The sequence below is a fragment of the Aspergillus puulaauensis genome, chromosome 7 (assembly GCF_016861865.1).
Source record: "Aspergillus puulaauensis MK2 DNA, chromosome 7, nearly complete sequence".
NCBI classification, from domain to species: domain Eukaryota; kingdom Fungi; phylum Ascomycota; class Eurotiomycetes; order Eurotiales; family Aspergillaceae; genus Aspergillus; species Aspergillus puulaauensis.
Window position 1 is genome coordinate 1,512,646 of NC_054863.1, and position 25,520 is coordinate 1,538,165.

A 25,520-nucleotide genomic window follows, 5' to 3' on the forward strand; every position below is an offset into this window, starting at 1 on the left:
GCCGCTTCAAGTCTCGGGGTAACCTGCAAGCTGATCTACCACTATTACTAGTTACGGAGACAGATTGCCGAAAACACTTGATTCGTAGCGTCATAACCAGCGGGATTCCAGATCCTGTCCCTCCGTTCTGCTTTTGCTTTGTTGCACGAAAAAATAACAAATGGCTTGGTCGAGTAACTTTGCAACAACCAGATAAATCTCTATACACAAAGAATGATAAATCATCGCGTGAATGTCTCATCGAGTCATTCACGACATAAGAAGGGTAAAAAGTATGATATAACGAAGGTAAGCACGGCGGGACGACGACCACGTAAAAAAGAAAATGTCGGGTTTACTGCATAAACCATTCAACACCGAAAAGTCTGCCCTCAGACTCGCTGGCGAGGTCAAGGAAGGAAGCACGCGACAGGTCGATCGAGCTGTCATCGCAGCCCATGCACTTGTCGACAACCTTGGCGGTGGAAGTCTTGCCCTTGTACTTGATGGTAACGGTCCTTCCGCAGTCGCTGTCTTGCATGATTCCAACCGGAAGAGCAAGGACCTTGTCGGTGCTACCGTCGTTCACCTCACCGCAGCTGCTGGGAGCACTCCGGGAGGTAGCAACATCATAGAAGGTAACCTGACCAGTGCAGGGGGAGCCGGAAGAGCAAGGGCCTCCAGAGCTGCCGCCACCGCCTCCAGAGCTCTGGGTAGGTTCAGGCTGGGGCTCGACGGTTGACGTCTGGACAGGAGGAGCCTGCTGAGTGGTGGTGGGCTCAGGCTCGGGCTCCTGAGTAGGCTCGGGAGCCGGTTCCTGGGTAGGAATGGAAACAGTGGGGACCTGCACGGTGTTCTCGACAGAAGGCGCGGCAGCTTCAGTGGTAGAAGAGGTAAGCTGAGCGGTGGTGGTGCTGGTGCTGGTGCTGGTGGAAGTAGGTTCCTCAAGCTTGGGGGCAGGGGCAGTAGCCTCATTGACAGTCTGCTCAATGCGGGTGGTAGGAACGCTCTGGCCATTGGTGACGGTGGTTGTGACATCAACGGTGGTCCAAACGACGGTGGTGACAGTGTTCCAGACGGTAACTTCGTCGCGCTTGTGTTTGTGCATGTGGGCGTGGCCAGGAGCGGCAGCGCCTAGAGCGGCGAAGGCCGTGACGGCGACAGCAAGGGACTTAGCGAGGGGGGCCATGATGTCTGCTTGTGTTGTTGGAGATAGGATTCAGCGGATCGCGACAAAGAGAGACAAGCGCTCAGGGTATCAAAGAGCGAAGTGTTGATCAGACGGCTGCACAGCAGGTCGTAAACAACGTGGAATGTGAGTTACTGAAGGAGCGAAAACTGCAAGAAACGCAGAAAGGGAGCGGCAGAGAGGCTTGTCAGTGAAGGACAGAGGATGAGGATAGAAAGAAGGAGGGAGGAGAAGGCACAAAAGGGCGCAGCAGGGCCTGGAAGCGGTATTTAATGCTGGCCCATGTGTGAGCTAGAATCGACTCAATCGAGGCTAGCGGTAATACGCCGGTTTGCACAAAGACCCTCGGCCGACCAATACGAACTGCCCCAGACCCACGCCTCAACCACCGTTTGATTACTTCTTCCACACAAGCCGCTCCCATGGTTCGCCCTTCCCCTCAAATCTTTGTGTTGTTTCGCAATTTGTATGCAAGCGGGGGAAATCTGACAATGCCATCGCATCTGTGACCTGTCCAACACACCAAGTCGCTCGAGGTCGGCTCAAAAAGGACGGCGCCCGGAAGAGATCTGACTGGTTCTGCAGTGGCAGCGGCCTGCCTGGAAGCACCTCCACTGGGCAAGGTTTGTTAGCGCTCCTTGACTGGTAAATTTGGTAACGCCAGGCCAGGGGGATCAGCGCGTCCTCAACTCCAACTGGCCAAGGGAACCAAAGTCCAAATTCGGTGCCTGAACACTTGAACAGCAGTGCGAAGCCACGATCTTGGCCCCGGGCCCCATCGTCGCCCTGAGTCTGACGTGGTCTGGAAATTTTTTTGCTGTTCCCTGTCCACCAGCCGTCGCGCTATTCGCCCACTTTCGCTACAGCCAGCCCTTCGCCTTCTGCGCTGGCCTGGTCTGGCCGGATTTGCGCCACCTGGTTCTCTCGTGCAATGAGGTTTCAGGCGTGGGTGGCCGGTGGACTCGTATTTTCAAGACCCAGGGCTGGCCCTGGTCTACTTTTTGGGATGTCTTATTGCTGTCTTACTCGCTGTCAGCTGTGCCAGGGCCCAGTGGGCACGCTGCATTTGCCGAGATGAGCGGAAGAGACAGCCACTTCATGACAATGGGATTCGAGCTTCATCCTGAAGATGATGGTGTCAGCTTAGAATACGTGCTTTGAAGGCTGGTTGCATTTTGGATGCATCATCGACCACCGTGGACGTCATCTGTCAGACCCTCCTGCATGAACTGTGTCTTTCTGCAGTACAAAATCAATGGAATCAGAACACGAATCTCTGCTCATTAGATTCACCCCACCCTCATTTACTCCTTACACCAATAAGACATTGCCCTACTGTTCCTGAAGACTTTGAAAAGATTCCAGAGGTCCATTTTCAGTCTCGGGTCTCGACCCTTTTACAGTAAAGTCTTCCCTCTTCAATTCCCGACAATACTGACAGTCCAGATCGAAATCTAAATAAAATGTACGTATTCGATTGCAAACCAATCTACCTGGAGTATGTAAAAAGACCATAAACATAAGACCGGCCAGCGAGGTTTTAGACAAATATAGAATATGCCTGGCTCGGAAACAATACCACTTTGCATCAACGTCATAGCACAGCAAAAGAAACACTCAAAAAAGACAATATCCATCAACTCGTGATATAAGTACAAAGGAAACCAACCCAATATTAAAAAGTAAAAGAAAAAAACACCACCAATTCGTAATCAATAAATCAGCCCTGGCACATAATGCAAGCCTCCTTGTTCTCAATGCTGCATTGAAGAACTTGTTGCGAGTAGATGTCTGCCTCAGTGGGCTCGCCATCCTCCTCCTTCTTTTCCTCTTCAGAATTTTCCGCCTCACCGTTAGTCTCGGCCTCTAGAGGCACGCCGTTGGTGGGTTCCTCGCTGTGTCCATTCACCTGCGCGGCGGGGTCACGGGGCACCGCGGAGTAGGTAGTCGCTGCCGCAGCTCCACCGACCCTCTTCTTGCTACTGCGAGCGACATTCTTGTCCTCAACCTTCAGCTGCTCCTGGTCGACAGTGAACTGGATAGGAGCAGAGGCAGCCATCGTACGGAGGTAGTACATGCCGGTCTTCAGACCCATCTTCCAGCCAGCAAAGTGCATGCTAGTGATCTTGCCCATGGTGGGCTCCTTCAAGTGGATGTTGAGAGACTGGGACTGATCAATGTACGCACCACGGTCGGCGGCCATCTCCAGAATTCGGCGCTGGGAAATCTCCCACACGGTCTTGTAGAGGGACTTGATGTCATCAGGGATGTTGGGGACGTTCTGCACGGAACCGCCATCGGCAATGATACGGTTCTTCATGTTGTCGGACCAGAGACCAAGGTCGACAAGATCCTTGAGCAACCAAGGGTTGACAACCTGGAACTCACCCGCAAGAACACGGCGAGAGTAAATGTTCGAGGTGTAAGGCTCGAAGCACTCGTTAAAACCCAGGATCTGACTAGTACTGGCAGTGGGCATCGGAGCAACCAAAAGACTGTTGCGAACACCATTCTGCGCAATCTTGCCCTTGAGGGAATCCCAGTCCCAAAGATCAGTGGGTGTGCGGTCCCACATGTCGTACTGTAGGATACCCTGGGAGACAGGCGAGCCTTCGTAAGTCTCATATGTTCCATTCTCCTTGGCCAGGTCGGAAGAGGCTGTGAGAGCACCGTGGTAGATAGTCTCGAAGATCTGGATGTTCAACTGCTTGGCTTCAGCCGAGTCAAAGGGCAGACGCAGGGCAAGGAATGCATCAGCCAGACCGTTGACACCAAGAGCAATTGGACGGTGACGGAAGTTACTCTTCTTGGCCTCAGGGACTGGGTAGTAGTTGATGTCGATGATCTTGTTCAGGTTGCGAACCAAGACCTGGACGACTTCGTGCAGCTTGCCAAAGTCATATTCGCCACGGGCAGCATCGACAAAGGTAGGGAGGGCAAGAGAAGCCAAGTTACAAACAGCAACCTCATCAGGAGCACTGTACTCAATGATCTCAGTGCAAAGGTTGGAGCTGCGGATGGTTCCCAGGTTCTTCTGGTTGCTCTTCTTGTTGCAGGCATCCTTGTAGAGCATGAAGGGGTTGCCGGTCTCGGTCTGCGACTCCAAGACGGCGTACCAGAGCTTCTGAGCCTTAATGGTTCGGCGACCACGGCCCTCCTTTTCATACTGCTCGTAAAGAGCTTCAAACTCCTCTCCGTAGACATCTGCGAGGCCAGGAGCCTCGTTGGGGCAGAAAAGGGTCCAGTCACCATTTTCCTCAACACGCTTCATGAACAGATCGGGGGTCCAAAGGGCGTAGAACAGATCACGAGCTCTCACTTCCTCCTTTCCGTGGTTCTTGCGAAGGTCCAAGAACTCAAAGACATCGGCGTGCCATGGCTCCAGGTAGATAGCGAAAGCACCAGGACGCTTGTTTCCACCCTGGTCAACGTATCTAGCTGTGTTGTTAAACACACGGAGCATGGGAACGATGCCGTTAGACGATCCATTGGTACCACCAATGTATGAGCCTGTGGCCCGAATGCGGTGAACGTTCAGACCGATACCACCAGCAGTCTTAGAGATCATGGCACATGTCTTCAGTGTGTCGTAAATACCGTCAATGCTGTCCTCCTTCATATCAACCAAGAAGCAGGAAGCCAGCTGAGGCTGGGGAGTGCCAGCGTTGAACAGAGTCGGGGAAGCATGTGTAAAGTACTTCTGGGACATCAAGTTGTAGGTCTCAATAGCCCTCTCAATGTCGTTGCCGTGAATACCAACAGCAACACGCATCAGCAAGTGCTGAGGACGTTCGGCAACCTTTCCATCGAGCCGCAGCAGATATGATCGTTCAAGAGTCTTGAAACCGAAGAAGTTATAGTTGAAGTCACGGTCGTATACGATGGCAGAATTGAGCTCGTCGGCATGTTTCATTATAGTTTCGTACGTTTCTTGTGATATCATAGGCGCTGGTACCTTATTTTTCGGATTCACATAATGATAGAGATCTGAGATGACGAGGGAAAATTGTTTCTTGGTTTGCTTGTGGAGGTTGGAAACAGCAATACGGGCAGCGAGGATGGCATAGTCGGGGTGAGTAACAGTCATGTATGCCGCGGTCTCAGCGGCCTTTAAAAACATGATATTAGCACAAGACAGGACGTGGGGGGGGGCTTCAGAAGCCATACCAGGTTGTCAAGTTCAACTGTGTTCACACCCTGGTAGACACCAGAAATGACCTTCTGGGTGATAGCAGCAGCATCAACGTGCTCGGGGTCAAGGCCATAGCACAGTCTTGAGACACGAGCCGTGATCTTGTCGAATTGGACGCGTTCTTTGCGTCCATCTGTGATTAATAATGTGTTAGCAGAGTCCGCAACGCGAGTGGCAACACGCTCAAATTTCGTGTAAAAACGAGGAAAACGCGTCCATATCAACGCTGAAGGTAGATAGGTACTTGGAAATACTGATCTGCTTCAAACATACCTCTCTTGTAGACAAACATCTTGCAGGACAACGGGGAGGGCCCGGTGAGTACGTGAAGCTGAAACTAGAAAAGACAAAGGGGTATAATGGTTGCAATATTCAAGCAGGCTGAAGCTTCCTTAAGACAATGAGAGGAGAGGATGTTGGTAGAGGAGAGAGAGGAAGTCTCGAGGAAGGGCTGAAGAGGAGAATAAGAAAAAAAGAGAGTGGAGGGGCCGATGGAAGGAGATATTGATTCCGAGCTCACGCGTTCCAGGTGGATATCAACGCGAATTTTCGTGTTTGGACTTAATGGGCTCCCGCAAACCCTTTGCTTCTGGAACGTCATCACGTGATTTACGTGTCGCCCTGCATACAATCGCAAACAAGTAAAACAACCTCCATGAGTGGAGTTGTCGACACTATAGTTTGCTTTGAATGTCATTGATTTACTTGAAATAATTGCATACAACTTGACTACAACGCGTATTCGCCCCTAGAAGCGTTCATGGTGATTGCTCAATAGTGAGATGATTGTATTCTAGTGGTATGTTGTAAAAAAGCGTCACATGGAAGATATTTCCGATCAAAATTGTCCAGGTTCCGAATATAATACAAAGTCTGCAAAGTGTGCTCAGAGAGTAGCAGCGAATCCAAGGAAAACAACGGCAGCCAGAGCGGCGCCAGAGACTTGCTTATCGGTGGAAGCGCCGTTAGTTGGGGTAGTCTCGTCCGCACTATCAGTAGCAGAAGCAGAGTCAGAGTCAGAGTCAGAGCCAGAGCCAGAGCCAGAGCCAGAGCTGGAATCCGAGCCGCCGGTCGAGCTGGCACCACCGGTAGAGGTTGAGCTGCCGGAGGTGCTGGAAGAGGAATCCGAAGTGCTGGTGGATGAGGATGAAGACGAGGACGAAGAGCTAGTATCTATGGATATATAATTAGTCATGTACTACAGTCGCTCGTCTCTATAAAGGGCGACGAACCAACTTCGAAGCCGGCTTCCTTGCAGACGCCGGCGTAGTACTTCAGAGCGTCCTTCGCATCATCTCCACACTCGTCCTTGATCGAAGACTGGATTTCTTTGCCATTGGTTTTGCAGATAGCCTTCAGGTTTCCGGGGTTCTCGGGGCTGTTTAATAGGTATTCTTAGTAAACGAACCGCCTAAATCACTGCACAAAACGGGTATCATTGTTAAGCTTACCCCACGACGGTAAGAAGGCAGGCGGGTGTGCTGGTGCCGGCAGCAGCAACAACCTTGCCAAGAGCGAAAAGGGCGACAAGCACAGTAGACTTTGCGAAAAGCATTATGACGGTGCAGACGAAAGAATCGGGTTTGAATTGGTATCAAGTCGGTTCAGGGGAAATGGTACGGTATTCGCCGAGGTAGTGATTTGTTAAGGAGTGACTGGTGTGGTGGTTGTAAAGATCGTATAAGGTGAAAAGGGAACGAAAGGAGTCTGTTAAAAGAGCGACAGACAGCAAAACGAAAGAGTTGAAGATGAGATCTTGAAGCAACAGCAATGAACGGCCTGTTGGAGAAATAACAAGGAATCGAAGGGTCAGGCCCCAGCAGAAGGATGTTTCACCCAATAGGGAATCTTTCCCTGCCGATCCCACGTCCCTGAGTTCCAGGGCTGCCTCGTCCAATTTCCCAGGCGTGCCGGCGGAACATCAATTTCCCATCTCAAGCCTCAGGCAACAAACATGTGGATAGAGAGTTGAAGTGCGAGTGCAGTGTTCTTTTATGCCAACTGTTTTACTTTCTTGAAATTTTTTATTCCTACCACCAGTGTATCTGCAAATCTGCAAACCTCGATGTTCAGGGACTCCGACGTGCAGTCGAGTACTAAAACGCAGCAATTTGGAAGCTGCACAAGTAATGCAAATGCACCTAAGGACCATCGCAATCTTCTTGCGCAGAGTAGATGCAGACCCCTAATGATGAGTTGGACTTGGTAGTGAGGTCTAGAACCTTGCAGTGCTCATTAATCCCTGTTTTGCATAGAGGCGTACTCGCCGTCGGCGCGCCAATTCCACTAGGACCTGAATATATAAAATGAACAACTAAATATAGACCGGCAAACAGGGAAAACCGCGAAACTTAATATAGTTCATTGATGAGACCCGAAAAACTAGTAAATGCTAAAATAGCTAATTCAATTGAAAAGATACCCCCCAAAGAGTCCTGCAATCATCAAGTTCGTCATCCATGCCTCCTACAAAATCAGTACACCCACCCGGGATCATAAGAACTCCGGATAATCTCCTGCACACCCAGTCTACATTCCACAATCTCTTGCCCATTAACGAGATCATTCTCATTGGCCCGTTTCTCAGCAGCAGCCTCGTCTTCTGCGATCCCGGCCTTGACATGTCGTTTAACCAAGCGTTGGCGCGCAGTGTCAAAATCAACATCCACAAACCACAACTCATCCATCAATTTCGCCGCTGAGCTCCATGGCTCCTTATTCAGACTCAGGTAGTTTCCTTCAAAGAAAATCACTCGTCGACCAGCTGCAATCGGTATATCATTATCCACGGGATCCTTAACGGCGTGGTCGAAGCTAGGCGCATGCAACGTTTGCGTCTGCGCCGTCAATGGCTCGCGCAAGGCACGCACTAGGGCTAGAAACTTCTCCCCATCAAATGTAAAGGCCGCGCCTCGACGTGCAGCAGCATATTCTGGATCGGGCATCTGGGCAAGCTGTGCCCGTGTTAGGTGGTATCCATCCATCGGGATTGCGGCGGCGATTAAGCCCTCGTGCTGGCCGCCGTATATTTCGTTGATTCGTTTGCTCATTGTGATGGCCAGTTCGGTCTTTCCGGAGCCGGGGATCCCGCTGACTGCGACTAGGAGGCGGGCATTTTCGGGCGTGTTCTGGAACTTGTCTGTATGGTGAGTCAATGTTAGTGGTTGGTCCTACAGATATTACTTGTGGGCCATGAGTAGTGTGGTTTAAAACTTACTCCAGATCTTGTCGACTAATCGAGATACTTGGGAATCCATTGCGAGTATGATAGAGTGTGGACGAGAGAATGGAGCAAGAGAAGCGAAGGATATCCAAGGTCTCGTCGGGTGAGAGGAGGTTTGCGACTAGATAGTCATGCAGAAGCCAGTGACGGTATAGTAGTTGGTAAAAGCAAATCTAGAGTTCAATTGATGAGCTGAGCGTCTTATTAACTCGCAATTATCATCACAGGGGAAAGCCGAGGGGTAAAGTGGTATTCTCTCTATAAGATCGCACATCCTCCGAGTTGTTGGCGATAAAAGCAACCCTGATAAATCATCGCGGAGCGGGGACTGTCGTCAGAGTGGGGTATGACGGGAACTGGAGCGATGACCTCCGCCGGAGTGCAATTCTCCAGCGTCAATTGTTGGAACAGTTAGCTCAAGTTGGGATTCGAACAAAGGTAGAACTGCTCAGGCTCTTCAGTAGCCCGATGATCTATATCGAGAAGAGCGAGCGCCAATCCTACCGATTTCAGCGGAGTATATCCTTACCTCGGCGGTTTTCTTGATTTCGGTTCCCTCCCGACATCGGCAGGCACGAAAGTAAACCAATCAAGCAAGGCTACCGTCGTTTACGCTTTCCAACCAATCCCTTTCCTGCTATTCTAAGTATAGGCAGAAAAATGATTTGAAGTGTGTCAAGTCTCATCGATGTCACGCAGACGCAAGGTTGAAGATTATGGCTGAATCAATATCGGAAGATCACAAATCAATCCAGGTTATATAGGTATCCTCAATAAGTGCATTTTTAATACATGCCATTGACATATTCTCAATACGTCTCTGTGGGGGTTTCAAACCAACAGACTGAAGTCATGCTTGAATATACATACAATGAAAGCAATCCCCGGCCCGATGCCATCATGAGTACTCGGAATAGGTGAAGGTACTGTGTAAACCAGACTCCAAACGCCGCTATGATATCCCTTTCGCTAAAATCTGCGGATAACAAAAATCTGCCGCAAGAAGTGCAAAATAAACTATATAATGAACACATGATAAGAGAAGAGAAAAGGAGAAAAAAGCAAAAAAAAAAAAAAAAAAAAAAAAAGAAAAGAAAAAGCGATACTTCTCATCTTTGTCTAAACGGGACCGTCCAGTCCAGGGGCTTCGTTTGAATCATCGTCTGCACCTCTTTGACCAAGGGGACGAGACAGTCCAGCTGCTGCCCACCAGTCATCAGGAACATCTTCACGACGAGCAAGACGATCCAGGATAGCCTGCATGTGGTGCAGGTCCTGGTCTCCTGAAGATTCCGAGAATGAAAAGGATATTGTGGGAATTGGAGGAGGAATGGGAGGCGGGTTAGAGGAGGTGAGCGAAGGGATAGAAGGTAGGTTGCCCATGGTTTGGAGATTATGTGCGCGTCTCATGGAATCGACCTGGCGCATACGGCGACGGTAGCGTCGAAATAGTGATTCTTGGGTAATCTCCCCGTCCGATTCGGTATCCGAATCGGAATAGTCACACGGATTCGAATATTCTTGGTACGGATCGAGCGTCATATGAACTGTTGGAACGGCACCGTTCAAAGAGTTCTGGAGAGACTCGAGTGACGTCGCAGAACTCGATGTTCCGTTATGTGATCCATTCGTCCCTGAGGCAGACGCAGAAGTAAAGGACGAATCAGCACTAGGGAGGTTGGTATCGGGTGTAATTGTGGTCAGAAGAGTCTCCCAGGCATCATTTGCATGGTCATCTTCCAGGTCCACGCTTCTTTGCCGATCACCCAGGCCGTCGATGGATGGTCCGCGGTTTGTTAAATTCGCATCGTTGATAGAGCGGTGTCCAAAACGACGCAATAATGGTAGAAACGATCCGGCGTGAAGGTCTTCCCCGGGGCCATCATGCCGCGGCATAGGTGACAAGCGAAGGTAATCTGGACCGGCCGAAGGTGTTGATGACCTATGGTATGCGACGGCAGGAGCAAAACGGGGTGTAAAAAGGTTATGATCCTGAGCTTCTTGCCGGGCATTTGCGTCACTCGCAAGGCGCGCGTTCAAGTCGGCCAGATTAGAGGTTCGAGGTATTCGCTGCCGCTGACCTGGTCGGTTATGACGGATAGCATCGCCAAGGATTCGCAGCCCAGCTTCGCGCCGACTATTGTCAGCTAGGCTGCTGTTGAGATCAAACGGGTCGCTCGGGGGGGCGGGAATCGAAACAGGCGAATGCGGATGACGCGGCAATCCGCTTGCCTCACGTTCTATCTCATCTGCTATCGGACGAGGAAACGGCGAGCGTAGGCTCGCACTGCGCCAAGCAGAACTGCCATAACGCGAGGGACGGCGAACAGTGGCCTGGCGACGAATTGCAGAGCGTGCGGCAGCACAAGGGTCTTTGGCAGCGTTGTTCTTAGTGGCCTCAGTGGACGATGGCTCACGGTACATACTGGAGATGATCAGTCAGGTCGCGTGTTCTATGCGCACCGCAAGGCGCTCCGAAGCGCGCTGAGTCCTAACGGACAGCACATAGGGGAGGGAACTTGGCGACAAACTCACGGGATGCCCATATTTACAAGAATGCTTTCCTCAAGCCTCGTAAAATGAATTCACAAAAGAAGCGCCGCTCCCAGGACCATATAAAAAAGAGCGTGATCGCCGAAAAGGTGACGCGACGATGGGGTGCGGGATAGCGACAAGCCGGTGTTGATGGAGAAACGGCAAGATTCAATTTTGCTGTTCAAGGTAAAAAGCGGAGGCGAAGAGGCTGACGGGAGAGCGCGAGACTCTTGTGGTCGCGCTCGGACGAGGCTGGGGTGTGGCGCAACAACAGCCGATGCGGGCAGAGACACCAGCGGCATTTCGGCGCCTCCGATGCCGCCAAGAAAATTGGACTTTTACTCTCGGAACCCTTTAACAGTCTAGGAAGGTGCTCCAGGCATCCTGAACGGTGTATGCCACCATCTGATTTAGGTTCACTCTCATACGGTTGTACACGCCCCACCTTTCTCGTATCGCTCCAACATCCAAGGCCGACACCTCAGGCAGTATATTCTTATCGCGTACTCCGATAAGCAGCGGCTTCCGGGTCGAACTTGAACTTTCCGCGGGAAAATAATGAGGGAACTGGCCAGCGCCCGGCAACTTCAACCTGCTCTTCATATGAGCTCGATCATGAAGGTTTATTTTCAGTTCTCATTGAACTTGCACATCCGGAGGAATGATTGAGCTCGGTCTTAGCCGGATATCCAGCCTCCTCCAACAGACCCCGCTGTCATGGAAGGCCATTCACATCGCCGGCACGAATGGCAAAGGCTCGATCAGCGCATACCTATCGCATCTCTTAAACTCCGGGGGTGTTCGATGTGGCCGATTTACCTCCCCACACTTGATTGATCGCTGGGATTGCATCACCATTAACGAACGGGTTGTCCAGGAGTCTCTCTTCCGTCAGATCGAGGCCAGAGTCAAGCTGCGGGATCAAACGCTAGGCATTGGCGCGAGCGAGTTCGAGCTATTGACGGCAACGGCGTTCGAGATCTTCAACCATGAGCAGGTCGAGGTCGGAGTTGTCGAGGTTGGCATGGGCGGCCGCTTGGATTCCACAAATATTCTGAACAACGTGTTGGTGTCGGTTATCGCCAAGATTGGCCTCGACCACCAGGCTTTCCTAGGGAACACCATTGAACAAATTGCGCGGGAGAAGGCTGGAATACTGAAGCCAGGTGTCAGTTGTGTGGTCGATGGCACCAACTGTGCGGAGGCGATAGGGGCCATCAAAGACCGCATCGGGGAACTTGGTCTGAGTGCTGCTATCGTTCATCCGGATGCCCCAGATGACCAATTACCTTCCCTTGGTAAATTGTTTCAGCAGCATGACCTACAGACTCATCAAAAGGCGAACATGTCGTGTGCAGCCGCTTCGTTGAAAGCCCTTCTACCACGGATCCGCCCGGACCTTAAGGCCGACACCCTAATCCCGCAACTCACTTCCGTCGAATGGCCAGGTCGCTTACAGAAACTTGCGCTACAGCCGTTGACCGCACGCAAAGAACCTGTACTGTTGGATGGTGCACACAACGCCCAGTCAGCTGAAGTTCTTGGAGAATACGTCGATCGCAAACTGCGCTCCCTGGGAAAGAACATCACCTGGGTTATTGCAGCCTCACATGGGAAGGATATTCGCCCATTATTCCATTCAGTTATCAATCCCGGCGATGTTGTTGCGACGACAACCTTTGGACCCGTTGATGGGATGCCTTGGGTCAAGGCTGCCAACCCTGAGGAGCTGTCTTCATGTGTTCGGGATATCCAAGGTATCGGGGAGGTACAGTCGTTCAACCAAGACACCCTTGGCGCGCTTGAATGGGCGTGTAGCAGGGCGGACGGCGAACCTCTAGTTATTGCAGGGAGCCTTTATCTCGCATCTGACGTTTTGCGTCTTCTCAGGGAGGCGAAAAAATCATGATTACAACATTACTCTTCAACATTTTGATCTCAAGTGCTTCAGAAAAGCAGAGGCCCATTGCGCAAAATACCACCAATGTGTCTAAATGTATTTTTAGTATTATATTCAACCATAGACGAATTGTAGATGTTTTTAGCGGGAACGGTGTCGCATCAACCCACTCATCAGTATAACTATGGCCTCCAACAAACCTTCCAATCCATGTTTCAGACTATTTTAGTACACAGCTCTAACTTTCTAAAATATTGTGAAACCGATAAGGCTGATTGGAGATACACAAGCAGCCGGCCAGTGCGTCATGCTCCAAACAGTGGCGGCCTGTGGAGACTGGAGAAGGGAGAGTTCAAAACATCCGCTAGTCAATTGTTCCCAAGGTTCAGCTCCAGAAGGACAACACTAGGGAGTACGACTATCTACTTAATTTCCATCCCTGTCCCTGAGGATCTGCTGACAATCCGTGGCTCTTCCTGAGATAAAAAAAAAAGCCAGGATCCCATGTGGCCTGTCGCGTTTTCTCAGCGCGGCTTCGTGATTGCAAGAACAAGGATCCCTCCGGTATGTTTTTTTTATCCCCCCTCCGCACGAATTTAATTTATTGAGTCGCCCAAATTGTATATGTGTATTCTTTTTCTGCCATCTTTCTACCTACCTTCCAGTTCTCGAGTATCATTAACAATCCTGCCCCCGCTACGCAGCGAGCGTGCTGATATGAGCGGTCCGATCGATTCCCCGGCGCCTGCCTTTTCCACCTTCTTTCGCCCCGTGCTCGAGATTGTACGACCCAAGTCGATATTTTTGATTGAACCGAGCTCTGTGGAGGAATATTCATTTTGACCTTGACCGGTCATGGTGTCGCGGTCCAACGAGGGGCCCGAGGGGCACGCCCCGGCCTCCAGAATGCCCGGCACGCCCGCCAAAGGACGCCTCACGAGACTCGGCTCCAGCCCTTCGAAAAGAGATGAGAAACCAAAGGATGACAGGATGGGAAAGACTTCGGCAAAAGATGTTGCAGAACTCAAGGATTATGTATGCTCGGCCCCCTGTGTCTGTCGCCCTGGGTATCGAAACTGATGGTGATCTCCGAAGCAACTGGGTGACTGCTTGGGTCGTGGTGCGTTCGGGTCGGTATACAGGGCACTCAACTGGAACACCGGGGAAACTGTTGCTGTGAAACAAATCAAGCTCGTGGATTTGCCAAAGAGTGAATTGCGGGTTATTATGGTACGATGTCTTCTGTGGTTGCGCACGCTACTTGCTAACGATGTGCGATATAGTTGGAGATCGATCTCCTGAAGAACTTGGACGTATGAGACAATATACCCTAAGGTGGGATTATCTATATTTGCCACATTCACTGACTCGATGGACAACAGCACGCAAATATTGTGAAGTATCATGGCTTTGTAAAATCGGTCGAGACCCTCAATATCATTCTTGAGTACGTCCGGACCCTCTCGAGAAAGAGAAAGACCTAGCTACTAACGGGTCAGATACTGCGAAAATGGCTCTCTACATTCTATTGCTAAAAATTTCGGGCGTTTCCCGGAGACTCTGGTCGGAGTGTATATGTCCCAAGTCCTACACGGCCTCCTTTACCTCCATGACCAAGGTGTTATCCACAGAGACATCAAAGGCGCAAATATCCTCACAACAAAGGAGGGTCTTGTCAAGCTCGCGGATTTCGGCGTGGCTAGTCGAACGACCGGACTAAGCGAATCCAGCGTTGTCGGCACTCCGTATTGGATGGCCCCCGAGGTAATCGAACTATCAGGTGCCACGACTGCGTCAGATATATGGAGTCTTGGATGTACCGTCATTGAGTTGCTTGAAGGAAAACCTCCATATTATAACCTTCAACCTATGCCGGCTCTTTTCCGCATCGTTAATGACGACCATCCTCCTCTTCCGCAAGGCGCCTCTCCAGTGAGTTTGCTACCTTCTACGACCGGTGATACTCGTTTACTAATGATATTATAGGCTGTAAAAGACTTCTTGATGCAGTGTTTCCAGAAAGATCCCAACCTTCGCGTGTCCGCGCGAAAACTTCTCAAACACCCATGGATCGTCAATGCTCGAAGATCCGATTCGGTAGTTCCTAAAAAGTCAACTGAGTATGAAGAAGCCGTGAAAAGTGTCCAAGAATGGAACGAAGCCCTGCGGTCGCCTGAACCAGCTGCTTCGAGGAGAGTGCCTAGAAGTGACAGCCAAAACCCACCATCTTTACGGCTTGACACTCGGTACACGCCAACCAAAGACACGCTTCCAAGCCCAGTATCCAGACATGTCGCGGATAGATTCAGGTCACCTAATTCTACAGAAGAAGACAATTGGGATGATGATTTTGCTACTGCTATTTCTCCAAGTGCTTTACAGCTACCTCACCTTCGACCACATGACAACTTCGGAGGAATGCTTTCCTCCGAGAAACTAAAAGCATTCGCATCACTCGATGGCACGGTTTTAAAGTCCGATGACAGCTTTGAGGAGTTCGACGACCCCTTTGGGAGATCTCTGCAGGCCGGAGAGCCAGATCCCCTAAAGACAATCCGACCTTCACCCTCACAACAGACAGGCACGGGAACACCACAGGGTAAGAGCGCACATTACGGTCCACAGATGAGGCGCGGCCCACCTTTGAATACCTCCATAAACCCAAGTCACGGTGGGCAAATGACTCAGAATTCGTCATCTCCTATTCGGCAACAGCGTCCGCCGGGGTTTTACAAGGAGAACGCGGTTGAAGATTATTCGGATATCATTATAGACAACGAAGACGTCCTTGACCGCAAGATAAGTGCGTTTCAAGTAAGTAACTCGCAGGCGCATACAGGACATGTGATCAAACAACTAACGCCCTCCAGGAGAGCGATGATAATACAGACTCGCCGGAGCCAGCAAGGTCCAGAGAAGTTGTCCGGTATCAGGGCTCATCAGACCAAGAAGATCAACCTCAACTTGGAAGACAAATATCCGTAAAGCGATACCGTGGTGCCGTCGAAATCCAGCAGTTTGCCGAGAATGAGAACGACGAGGACTTCTCTGATATACTAGGCGTGGATGGAGTCACGCTGGACAGAACTGAAAGCAATGACAGCTCAAACAAGAGTACTCTGATGCTAAACTCGAAACTATCAAACAACAACTCTTGGCTAGGTGACCAAGATGACGAGGACGACCCTTTTGCGCAGCTCGAAGAAGGGCTTGATGAAACGGATCTCGAGGCCAATATCGCACGTGACAAACATGCTCGACTACGAAACCAAGTAGAAGGGCTGGTTGGGTCTTTGAAAACGTCACAGGATGAAGAAGTGCTGGGAGAAATATCCGAGCAACTCCTGGCTGTTTTCTGCGATTTCCCAGAAACGAAAAGCATCATCATTAGCGCCCATGGCATGCTGCCGATACTGGAAATCCTTGACTTATGCCGCCGACGCGATATCACCTTATGTCTACTGAAAATCGTGAATGCGATTATTTATGATGATTACGAGATACAGGAAAATCTCTGCTTTGTCGGAGGCATCCCCATTATCAACGAGTTTGCCGCGAAAAAGTATCCTACAGAAATACGGCTTGAAGCGGCAGCGTTTGTCCAGCAGATGTATCAAACATCTACTCTAACTCTCCAAATGTTTGTCAGCGCAGGAGGTTTAAACGTCTTGGTTGAGTTCTTGGAGGATGACTATGAGGATGAACGGGACCTTGTTCTGGTTGGGGTAAACGGTATCTGGAGTGTCTTTGAGCTACAGGTGCGTTATCCCGATGATCGCCCCCTTAATAAGGTTCGTGGTTGACAATCAGCAGGGTTCTACTCCCAAAAACGACTTTTGCAGGATTTTGTCTCGCAGCGCTGTCTTGGATCCTTTGTCTCTTGTTCTGAGCCGAGTACTAGATGAAGAGGGCGAATTGGCCGAGGTCGTGGAGGGACGTATCGCAAATATCTTCTTCATTTTCTCGCAGGCCGAGAACCATGTCAAGGAGATGGTATCCGAGCGCACAGTTCTACATAGTAAGTCTTATCAGGAGCTTGGACTTGGGTTCTTTCACTGACCGTGACACTAGGGGTATTGAAGGAGTTGAAGCGCATGACGCCTGCCCACCAGATAACTATGCTCAAGTTCATCAAAAACCTATCTATGTTATCAACGGTACTCGATTCCCTTCAGAACTCGAACGCGATTGACGTGTTAACCGACCTCTTACGATCAACTATGAAACGCCCACATTTCCGGGAGGTTTCCAACCAGATTCTAAATACCATTTATAACATGTGTCGCCTCAACAAGTCACGACAAGAAGATGCCGCTTTGAACGGCATCGTGCCTCTGCTCCAGAAAATCGTGAAAACCGAACGTCCACTCAAAGAATTTGCGTTGCCTATCCTGTGCGATATGGCTCATTCTGGGAAGGTCGGTCGGCGGGAGCTATGGCGGAATAAGGGTCTTGCGTTTTACATCTCATTACTTTCCGATCCGTATTGGCAGGTGACCGCATTGGATGCTATCTTTATATGGTATGTGATATCTTTCTACCGCGTAAAGTGACGCAAATTAATTGGACTGCAACAGGCTTCAAGAGGAGACCGCCAAGGTTGAAGAGCATCTATTGGAGCATCGCTACGACCAGCCCTCGTTCACTGATGCAATTATAAGGTGCCTGACACTGTCGAAAGCAAACGCGTTTGAGAACATCCTTGAGCCTCTTCAAAAGCTTCTCCGGCTCAGCCCTCCCATCGCGTCGACCCTAGCGCGCCCAGATCTTTTTAGCAGGATAGGACAGAAACTGCACCATCACAAGGCTGCAGTTCGTTTGAATCTTCTGCGCATTATATCCAGCATTTGTGACTCGAGTGAAGAACAAAGTGGATTACTCGAAGGATACGGGCTCTTGGACGCCATTCGAGAACTCGAGCATGATTCTGCTATTCTAGTCCGCGACATGGCAGGGAAGCTTATTCAGTCCAACGAGAAAAGTGATTCGTATGGTCTAGGTAAGCTAAAGCCAAATGCTAGAAGGGGAAGCACCGCTGCAACACCGCCTGGCCTTCTTGCCAACCAGTCTGCACCTGTTACTCCCCAAATGAGCAGACAAAACCAGTCGAAGGGATATTTCGATGCTCGAGAAACACAACGGCGCCCACGCACAGCACTGAGTGGCTCTGCATTGGCCCTCCGGCCTGGGAGCAGAGATGGGCCATCCCCGAGTATTGCAGGTGTCAACGGAGGTTCTGGTGCTTCAAGAAACAGGATACCTCGCGGAGTGGCTAATAGACTGTCGCACGTCGAACTGTTAGGTGGCGACGATAATCGACCGCCGAGTTCCATATCTCGTCGGCCCTCGATTCTCCCACGGCGGCGGCGGTTGACACAGCAAGAGACTGAGCGGGCACCATAGCATAATATGGTGACCTAAATCAACTTGTCTATTCATTACTATATTTCCCTTTGTTGAAAGAGGCTCGTCGGTGGTGTTCCTCTATGTTGGGCTACTACGAGTCCTTGCATCCTACAGGTGCATTTGGAGGCGTTCTCTTTTCCATTTCTGTCTCTTTTCTTTCTCTGTCCATGTTTTCCTTGGTTTTACAATTCTGCAATTGGTTTCCCTGGCTATTAGGGTGAGAAATATGGGGGGCACCTAGGCAGTGGTGCATGTAGATAGTAGCAGTCTCTTTTATACCACTTGCAGGGAGCGCTGTCACATTACATATCAATGGAAACTCAGTCCACACTCAACTACTCCTTACGTACCTAGGTAGCCAGTCCACATAACAACGTAGATCCCACATGTGAAGAACAGTGGCGCGCGATTCGGGCGCGGCGAGTTCCGGGCCTGCAAGACGAAAATGCCACGATCTGCACCGCAACGGCCACGCGACAATTTTTTGTCTCTTCCGCCATCGGCCTTTACCAACTTCCTTCTCTCCTTCCCTTGTGACCTCACCTCCGCCTCCGTCGCTCGCCCAATGGCCCTAGGGTGGTACGGATGAAAGATATCGCCTGGCTCTCTTCTGGATTTGATTTGTAGTCGCGCTCTACACGGCATTGTTCGTGCCCGGTATGAGGGTGGCACTCCGCACCCCACTACGGGCTCTCGGTTTTGACCCGGCGCCCGTCGTTCGATATACCTCAGGTTCTGCTCCCAAGGGGATTGCGCGCCAGGACACACGCGCATTATCCAGTGCATGGACATCTGGATTGTCTCGACCGAATGTCACGAATTTTTTTCCGCGCGACTCCCGAGCGCCCTTTTCTACGAAGACATTTCGTTTGTCTGGATCGCAAGAGACAGCTAGCGGACAGGGGGAAAAGAAGCAGTCTGATGCTGGCCAATCTGGAAAAAGGTGGATTAAGTATGGAATAATTGGAGGAGTCATCGCCATTGGGGCTGTTACGTTTTCCGAGGATGCTCGACACATCTACCGCGCTGCAGAGCGTACGGGGAGAGTCGTTGGCACGCTGGCAGTTTGTATCAATGAGTAAGTTCTGGTTGATATGATATGTGAAAAGGTATTCTGACGCATTTTATTGTGCCTTAGCTACCGAGTGACTCTTAAACAAGAAACCGCGACGCCCGAAGAACGAAGCGAGGTGATTCGCGCCTGCCACAAGCGTTGTGCTGAGCGGACACTGCGTGTGCTGGAAAAGAACGGATCGATCTTCATCAAACTGGGACAACATCTGAGTAGCATGGGCTACTTGCTTCCGCTTGAGTGGACGACGACATTCGTCCCACTTCAGGACAAGTGCCCCGTTTCGTCAATCGAGTCGATCGAGGAAATGTTTGTTGCGGATACTGGAAAACGGATCGATGAGCTCTTTGAAACGTTTGAACCTACCCCGATTGGTGCTGCGTCGCTGGCGCAGGTACATATTGGGACTTTGAAGGGAACTGGCCAGAAAGTTGCGGTTAAGGTGCAACATCCCGCGTTGGCGGAATGGGCGCCACTTGACCTGGCTCTGACAAGAATGACGTTCTCAACATTGAAGAAGTTCTTTCCGGAGTACGATTTGGAATGGCTTTCAAAAGAAATGGATCTGTCGTTGCCGCAGGAATTGGACTTCCGCATGGAGGCAGAAAATGCTAACAGAGCGAGCGAATACTTCAAGAAACACTCAGATGCTCCTTTGGTAATTCCAGAAGGTACTTCTACCAATCTACTATAAGTCTACGCCCATATTCTGACATCTTCTAGTTGTTTCGGCCCGGAAACGTATCCTCGTGATGGAGTTCTTGACGGGTGCGCGACCTGATGACCTGGAATTTCTAGATGCCAACCATATCGACCGGGACGAGGTTTCGGCGGCACTTGCTCATATCTTCAACGAGATGATCTTCGGCGACGATGCCCCCTTGCACTGCGACCCCCACGGCGGGAATATCGCCATCCGCAAGAACCCCAACCGAAAGCATCAAAACTTCGACATTATCCTCTATGACCATGGCCTGTATCGTGATATTGCTCGTGAAACGCGCCGCAACTATGCTAAACTTTGGCTCTCGGTTATTGAAGCGGACGAGCCTGGTATGCGAGAGTACTCGCGCCAGGTAGCTGGTGTCACAGATGAGCAGTTCCCTCTCTTCGCAAGCGCAATCACTGGCAGAGACTACACCGTCTTGACAAAACGAAGCATCACTTCAACCCGCACCGAATCGGAGAAGGAGAATATCTCTGGCGCTCTCGGTGAGGGCATGCTACAGCAGCTGGTGGAGTTATTGGGCCAGGTGCCCCGAATCATGCTCCTGATCCTTAAAACAAATGACCTCAGTAAGTTCTCATGGCGCCAATATCTGAATATCCTGAAGAGCTAGCTCACTGACATACCTTATAGCCCGCAGCCTCGACGAGAATCTCCGTACCCGACAAGGCCCCGTGCGAACCTTCCTCATTCTTGCCCGTTACGCGACCCGCACTGTTTTCGAGGAACAGATGGACATCGTCCATGAGAGTGGCGGGCTGCTGCGCCCATCAAACTTCTGGCGTTTTCTCTGTGCCTGGACGAAGTTTCTTCGCGTTGAGCTGAAGCTCTCCGTGTATGAAACCGTACTGTCGCTGAAGAGCCGCTTAGGACTATTGTAGTCCGCCATGTTGATCACGAATACGTTGAGTACCTACGTACATTCCACCTCTGTACTCTTTTAATCCTTCTCTCTAGCTGTGAATTATGGCATGGCGTTTACTTTCACCCTTCCACTGTCTTTTTTTGTCTGGACTTTTTAGACGATGTGTTTTGGCTATCCGAAAACCCCTGTACACCTTGGGTATTAGATCTGGAATAGTAGAATGTATATAGACTTGCTTGAATATGAACCTGTTAAAGTGACGAAGCACGTGCGGTATCAACAATAAACCCCAACGTTGTGTAGATGGCTGGGTGAAATTATGCCTCGCTGCTCACTGTTACGTAGTTCCTTCAGCCAAATCTCCACCGCGGCAAGAACACCAACATCAAACCACAACCTCCTGCGCTCCAGACAAACACGCAATCCATGCCAAACCCACAATAAACACCACAACACATAGGGTGGTCTAAATACAATGACAAAGAAACCACTCGGCCGCTCCACAGGCGTAAGTATTTCTGTCTTGCTTCTTCCTCCCAGAGCACCCTTTTTACTTCCGTATTCCAGAGCTATAACAAGTCTATAACAAGGCTACATTTACTAACGACAATAAAGTCCCTAAACGCGCCCATCGCGGCATTCACAATGGCCGTGGTGCTGTGCTCTTACTGCGTTTACTCGATAAATTCTGCACGGAGGGCGACTCACTCCGGCAGCGAGTCTGGGTCGCCAGTTTCGTTGTCGACCTCGGTGCAGAAGAGGCAGAAACAGGATGAATGGGTGAAAGGGATTTTGGAGGAGAAGGGGAGGAAGGGGTGAATTTCTGTTTCCTTTTTAGTTTGTATAATCCGTACATATTTTGCTTTTGTATGGCTTTTTTTTTGGATTTATGGGAGTGGATGGAGTTTGGGTTATGATATTGTTCACTTGATTTAAGATTGACTACTTGTATGAATGCTCCTCTGTGTATAATGTTTTTTTATTGAATTTATAGTGCAGGGCTACGGGTGTCACTACCTAAGGCTACAGCCGTTCTTACCTAGTAGAATCTTTGAACGAGTCAGCGAGAAAATCGCAAGGATATCAAGAAGGCAGCAAAAGGAACTCGTGAGATCGGTATCAGAATTTTCAGTGTATGAATGGTCATCTCCAGCCGTCTTAAGACGAACAGGATCTCCATTTATGTAAAGATTCATCATGGTAGATTCGCGAGGCATTGAAGGGGTATGTATGCGAGGATGGGATAGAGACGAAACTTTTGTAGAGAATCATTTCGCAAGGCAGCTCTTACCTGTTACATAGAAATGAGAGCCAGGGAAGGGACTCGATGAATTCAAAGCACTAGATCCAAATGTTAGTGTTCTCAGAGCACGCGACGGATTCTATTACATCCTCTTAATACTGGAGTCATTGCTCCAGAAAAAGGGCACATCACGGTCTCCATCAGATATCAATGGTCAGGCGAACGTAGTCCAGTTCCATCTCGATATGATCTGTCCGTTCACCTCATGTTCCTGGCAATAACGTCCTGCCTAGTATTTCCAGATGGGTGGTTACTAAAAAGAATAACAAAGAAGATGCGGTTCCCGGATTCGAACCCTGTGCCAGAGATCGAATTCGAGAACCGCACCTCCTTGCGCCGCTCCGGTGGCCCAGCGGGTGCGCAAACCCGCTCGGCCACAGGAGCGATCACACCAGAACATTCAGGCTTTGGATGAAACACCAGATAAAGAAACCCTGGATACTTTTCCCTGCGCATTCTCAGACACAAGGGACAAGGAGAGTGGGTGCTGTAAGAGTAACGGAGGCGCTTCACGACCCGTGAAACTGACGCTTCTCGCTCAAAAACGAAGCAGAAAATCGCATGTTGTACCAGCAACCGTTGTGCGGCGCCTTCGAGTGTTTTTTTTTTGTGTCGGTAAGCAGCGTAGCAGGCCGTCGACATCCTAAGGACGATTGGCATTGCGAATGCCGAGGAGGAACGAACGGCGAAAAAGGAAGGTCCGCACGTCGAGAGCTGGAAATATAACAGCGGAGATAACGGAAGCACGCTACATAATAACGAGTTCCTAATCCCAACATCCCAAGAACTAAAGCCCTTCAGTTATCTGGGCCTTCTCTCTCATAAGAGTGTCATGATATGTAAAGTCTCCTCGAATGAGATTGCCATCGATTAGCTGTTTTAGCGGTAGTGGCGCGCTTCCTCGCTTTCCTCGCTCTACCAATTGGGTAATCGAGTATCTTGCTGAAGCGCGGAGGTCATTGCAGGTCAAGGGCCTCTCATGGGAAGTATTTTGGGCAGACGAAATGCATGCACACAGCTGGTTGAATTGCACAATGGTATCGCGTCAATTGCAAAAGATTTACCTGTTGCAATTGATGTTGACGCTCATTATTTTAGCAAGTAAAATAACTCATATCATTTTATCGACAGCAACTTGCCCATAATTATGGTTGTGAGCCTGGGGATGCGAGTTTGGTGGTTTTGCTGAAGTCGAGCTTGCCAATAAAAGTTTCAGCCTTTTTGTTCCGCAGACGGATTTGTGTGGAAGTAAGAGTCACATGACCACATCCGCTACGGACCTAACGGTTATACTACAGTTATACGCGCTATGCAGGTGCACAAAGCCGGTCCTTTAAAAACCATAAATAAATTGGAGAGATGGGAATAGGTGTAAAAATAGCTCGTATAATATGTACATATCAAGGCACGTAATCTCTGGACTCTGGGGTAATAAAACGGCGCTCATAAAACACAAATCTTGGTGTTTAATGCTGAGGAATAAGAGCCCCATCACTCTATAAAAACACCGTAGACATAGGAAATGAACCGAGTTGAAGCACAAATCTCGTTCAGGTATCGACTGCGATTTGCAAGGCGCGAAATATAAGCTCTAAAGGTAAGGGAAAGGCAAAACAACGACCTCTTTATGTAATGTAAGCCTGCTGCCGCAATTCATAAATCAAAGGATGATGAGGATATCATAATTCAAATCATCTAGATTGCTCTTGGGGGGTTTTGTTCCTCCTCCATTCGGAGCTTCGCTGCTCCCTCATGTTTCATGTGTCCGATGAGCTTTCGGAGATACTCATACGTGAGCATTGTGGTCATGGCAGCGGGAACAGCTCGAAACAGATTGGTTCCGATACCCGAGTAGAACGCCCGCCACCCTTCCTCCTGTAGAATCGTTTGGCATGTACGGATAATCCCCGAATAACGAGGTTTGTTGGGCATGCCGTCGGATGATGACGCCCCTGCACCTCGCGCGGGATCCATGCCTCCCAACCCTCCCCGGAATGCAATCTCCTCGGGTGAAGGAGACGGTTGGGTCCTTTGCTGTGTTTGGAGTCTCGTCCGTAGTACCTCATGCGGGTATGTGACAGTGCTAGCACATATCTTACTCAGAAATGTTGCGCAACCGATTCCAACCCAGTGGGAACTTCCGGTATCAGGGTGTTCTCCAATACTGTAGCCGGTAAATGCCATTTTCAGGTATTCATAAAGAGGGAATTGGATAGCAACGTGCGCCAGCCCCAGCAAAGCCGGTGTCAAGCCTGAATAAAATGAAAGAAACCCCTCAGTCATGTACATCTTGCGGGCTGCGTCCCACGTGCCGCTGTACTGCCAAGGGGCTCGAAATCCCTCTGTAGTGGCCCTTAGGCTCTGGGACATAAGCCGTGTCTTGATTACCCAGATGGGGTTGGTAGCAATGGTAGAACATGCTCCCGCTGTTATAGAGGCGTATCCTCTCGATAACCACCAATTATCTGGAGATTAAAAAGTCAGTAAGATCCCGAAAGCCAGGGAAGACAATTAGCGCTCACCAGTAGTCTCATAAAAGTATTCTCGTGAACGGTCATAAACTGCTAGGTATACCGCCCATGTAGGCAGATAACCTAAAAGCATTGGACCTAGGCCCTGGTAAAGGCCTCGAATACCATCTTCTCTCCAAATTACCCTCCCAGTGCCCAGCATGCCTCGGTATAATGTGCTCGCCTCTATTAACTTCCCTCGCCGCACGAAACCTCCCTGGGCCTGGAGCTTCGTCTTGATCACATCGAGCGGACATGTCACAATCCCTGAAGCTACACCTGCACTGGCCCCGCAAAATGGAGCGACGTACCAGTCCGGCACACGGACAGCGAAGCGCTCGATGCGGGTGACGAGGGTCGAATTCGGATTTGACGTAACCGCGGGGGGCATATGAACGGTCTGCGACGGAGGGCTGTCGGGAACTGCTACCTTCTGCTCGTTAGAGCTGCTGGATGCCTCTGATGTGTTGTGTTCTCCTGAAAACATCCTTGCAGCCAGCGCTCAAGCAGTTCCACAGCAGTCCGTTTTGATGCTTTTCACCGATTAGGGATCCCGGAACCGAGCATATCGGTGCCCGCTCCGGAACCCAAAATGCCCTGAAAACCCGCGGTGAGGTGG

General features: G+C 50.2%; 10 protein-coding genes across 10 annotated transcripts; 4 read left to right on the plus strand and 6 right to left on the minus strand.

The window, feature by feature from the left end:
* Nucleotides 1-334: 334 nt before the first annotated feature.
* APUU_70565A (RlpA-like double-psi beta-barrel domain-containing protein) lies at nucleotides 335-1,168 on the minus strand (the record flags this gene model as incomplete). Its single annotated transcript, XM_041695452.1, has 1 exon — nucleotides 335-1,168. The coding sequence occupies one exon, from the start codon at nucleotides 1,166-1,168 to the stop codon at nucleotides 335-337; it is 834 nt and encodes a 277-aa protein (XP_041561181.1).
* A 1,720-nt stretch (nucleotides 1,169-2,888) lies between these two features.
* RNR1 (ribonucleotide-diphosphate reductase subunit RNR1) lies at nucleotides 2,889-5,652 on the minus strand (the record flags this gene model as incomplete). Its single annotated transcript, XM_041695453.1, has 3 exons — nucleotides 2,889-5,276; nucleotides 5,336-5,493; nucleotides 5,634-5,652. The coding sequence occupies 3 exons, from the start codon at nucleotides 5,650-5,652 to the stop codon at nucleotides 2,889-2,891; spliced, it is 2,565 nt and encodes an 854-aa protein (XP_041561182.1).
* A 594-nt stretch (nucleotides 5,653-6,246) lies between these two features.
* On the minus strand, nucleotides 6,247-6,915 carry APUU_70567A (putative GPI anchored cell wall protein; the record flags this gene model as incomplete). Its single annotated transcript, XM_041695454.1, has 3 exons — nucleotides 6,247-6,533; nucleotides 6,593-6,738; nucleotides 6,812-6,915. The coding sequence occupies 3 exons, from the start codon at nucleotides 6,913-6,915 to the stop codon at nucleotides 6,247-6,249; spliced, it is 537 nt and encodes a 178-aa protein (XP_041561183.1).
* A 919-nt stretch (nucleotides 6,916-7,834) lies between these two features.
* APUU_70568A (kinase-related protein) lies at nucleotides 7,835-8,617 on the minus strand (the record flags this gene model as incomplete). The annotated part of the gene is made up of 2 exons (XM_041695455.1): nucleotides 7,835-8,499; nucleotides 8,578-8,617. The coding sequence occupies 2 exons, from the start codon at nucleotides 8,615-8,617 to the stop codon at nucleotides 7,835-7,837; spliced, it is 705 nt and encodes a 234-aa protein (XP_041561184.1).
* A 1,085-nt stretch (nucleotides 8,618-9,702) lies between these two features.
* Nucleotides 9,703-11,129, minus strand: APUU_70569A (uncharacterized protein; the record flags this gene model as incomplete). The annotated part of the gene is made up of 2 exons (XM_041695456.1): nucleotides 9,703-11,008; nucleotides 11,119-11,129. The coding sequence occupies 2 exons, from the start codon at nucleotides 11,127-11,129 to the stop codon at nucleotides 9,703-9,705; spliced, it is 1,317 nt and encodes a 438-aa protein (XP_041561185.1).
* Nucleotides 11,130-11,779: 650 nt separating this feature from the next.
* FOL3 (dihydrofolate synthase) lies at nucleotides 11,780-13,027 on the plus strand (the record flags this gene model as incomplete). Its single annotated transcript, XM_041695458.1, has 1 exon — nucleotides 11,780-13,027. The coding sequence occupies one exon, from the start codon at nucleotides 11,780-11,782 to the stop codon at nucleotides 13,025-13,027; it is 1,248 nt and encodes a 415-aa protein (XP_041561186.1).
* An 846-nt stretch (nucleotides 13,028-13,873) lies between these two features.
* On the plus strand, nucleotides 13,874-18,421 carry APUU_70571S (serine/threonine-protein kinase; the record flags this gene model as incomplete). The annotated part of the gene is made up of 10 exons (XM_041695459.1): nucleotides 13,874-14,053; nucleotides 14,114-14,248; nucleotides 14,302-14,331; nucleotides 14,401-14,465; nucleotides 14,518-14,950; nucleotides 15,005-15,832; nucleotides 15,889-16,776; nucleotides 16,832-17,036; nucleotides 17,090-17,540; nucleotides 17,596-18,421. The coding sequence occupies 10 exons, from the start codon at nucleotides 13,874-13,876 to the stop codon at nucleotides 18,419-18,421; spliced, it is 4,041 nt and encodes a 1,346-aa protein (XP_041561187.1).
* A 662-nt stretch (nucleotides 18,422-19,083) lies between these two features.
* Nucleotides 19,084-21,104, plus strand: APUU_70572S (ABC1 kinase family protein; the record flags this gene model as incomplete). Its single annotated transcript, XM_041695460.1, has 4 exons — nucleotides 19,084-19,502; nucleotides 19,563-20,167; nucleotides 20,220-20,792; nucleotides 20,857-21,104. The coding sequence occupies 4 exons, from the start codon at nucleotides 19,084-19,086 to the stop codon at nucleotides 21,102-21,104; spliced, it is 1,845 nt and encodes a 614-aa protein (XP_041561188.1).
* A 459-nt stretch (nucleotides 21,105-21,563) lies between these two features.
* On the plus strand, nucleotides 21,564-21,907 carry APUU_70573S (uncharacterized protein; the record flags this gene model as incomplete). Its single annotated transcript, XM_041695461.1, has 2 exons — nucleotides 21,564-21,596; nucleotides 21,704-21,907. 2 exons carry the CDS (start codon nucleotides 21,564-21,566, stop codon nucleotides 21,905-21,907), a joined length of 237 nt encoding a protein of 78 aa, XP_041561189.1.
* A 2,179-nt stretch (nucleotides 21,908-24,086) lies between these two features.
* On the minus strand, nucleotides 24,087-25,388 carry APUU_70574A (putative mitochondrial carrier protein; the record flags this gene model as incomplete). The annotated part of the gene is made up of 2 exons (XM_041695462.1): nucleotides 24,087-24,856; nucleotides 24,914-25,388. 2 exons carry the CDS (start codon nucleotides 25,386-25,388, stop codon nucleotides 24,087-24,089), a joined length of 1,245 nt encoding a protein of 414 aa, XP_041561190.1.
* Between the last annotated feature and the right edge of the window lie 132 nt (nucleotides 25,389-25,520).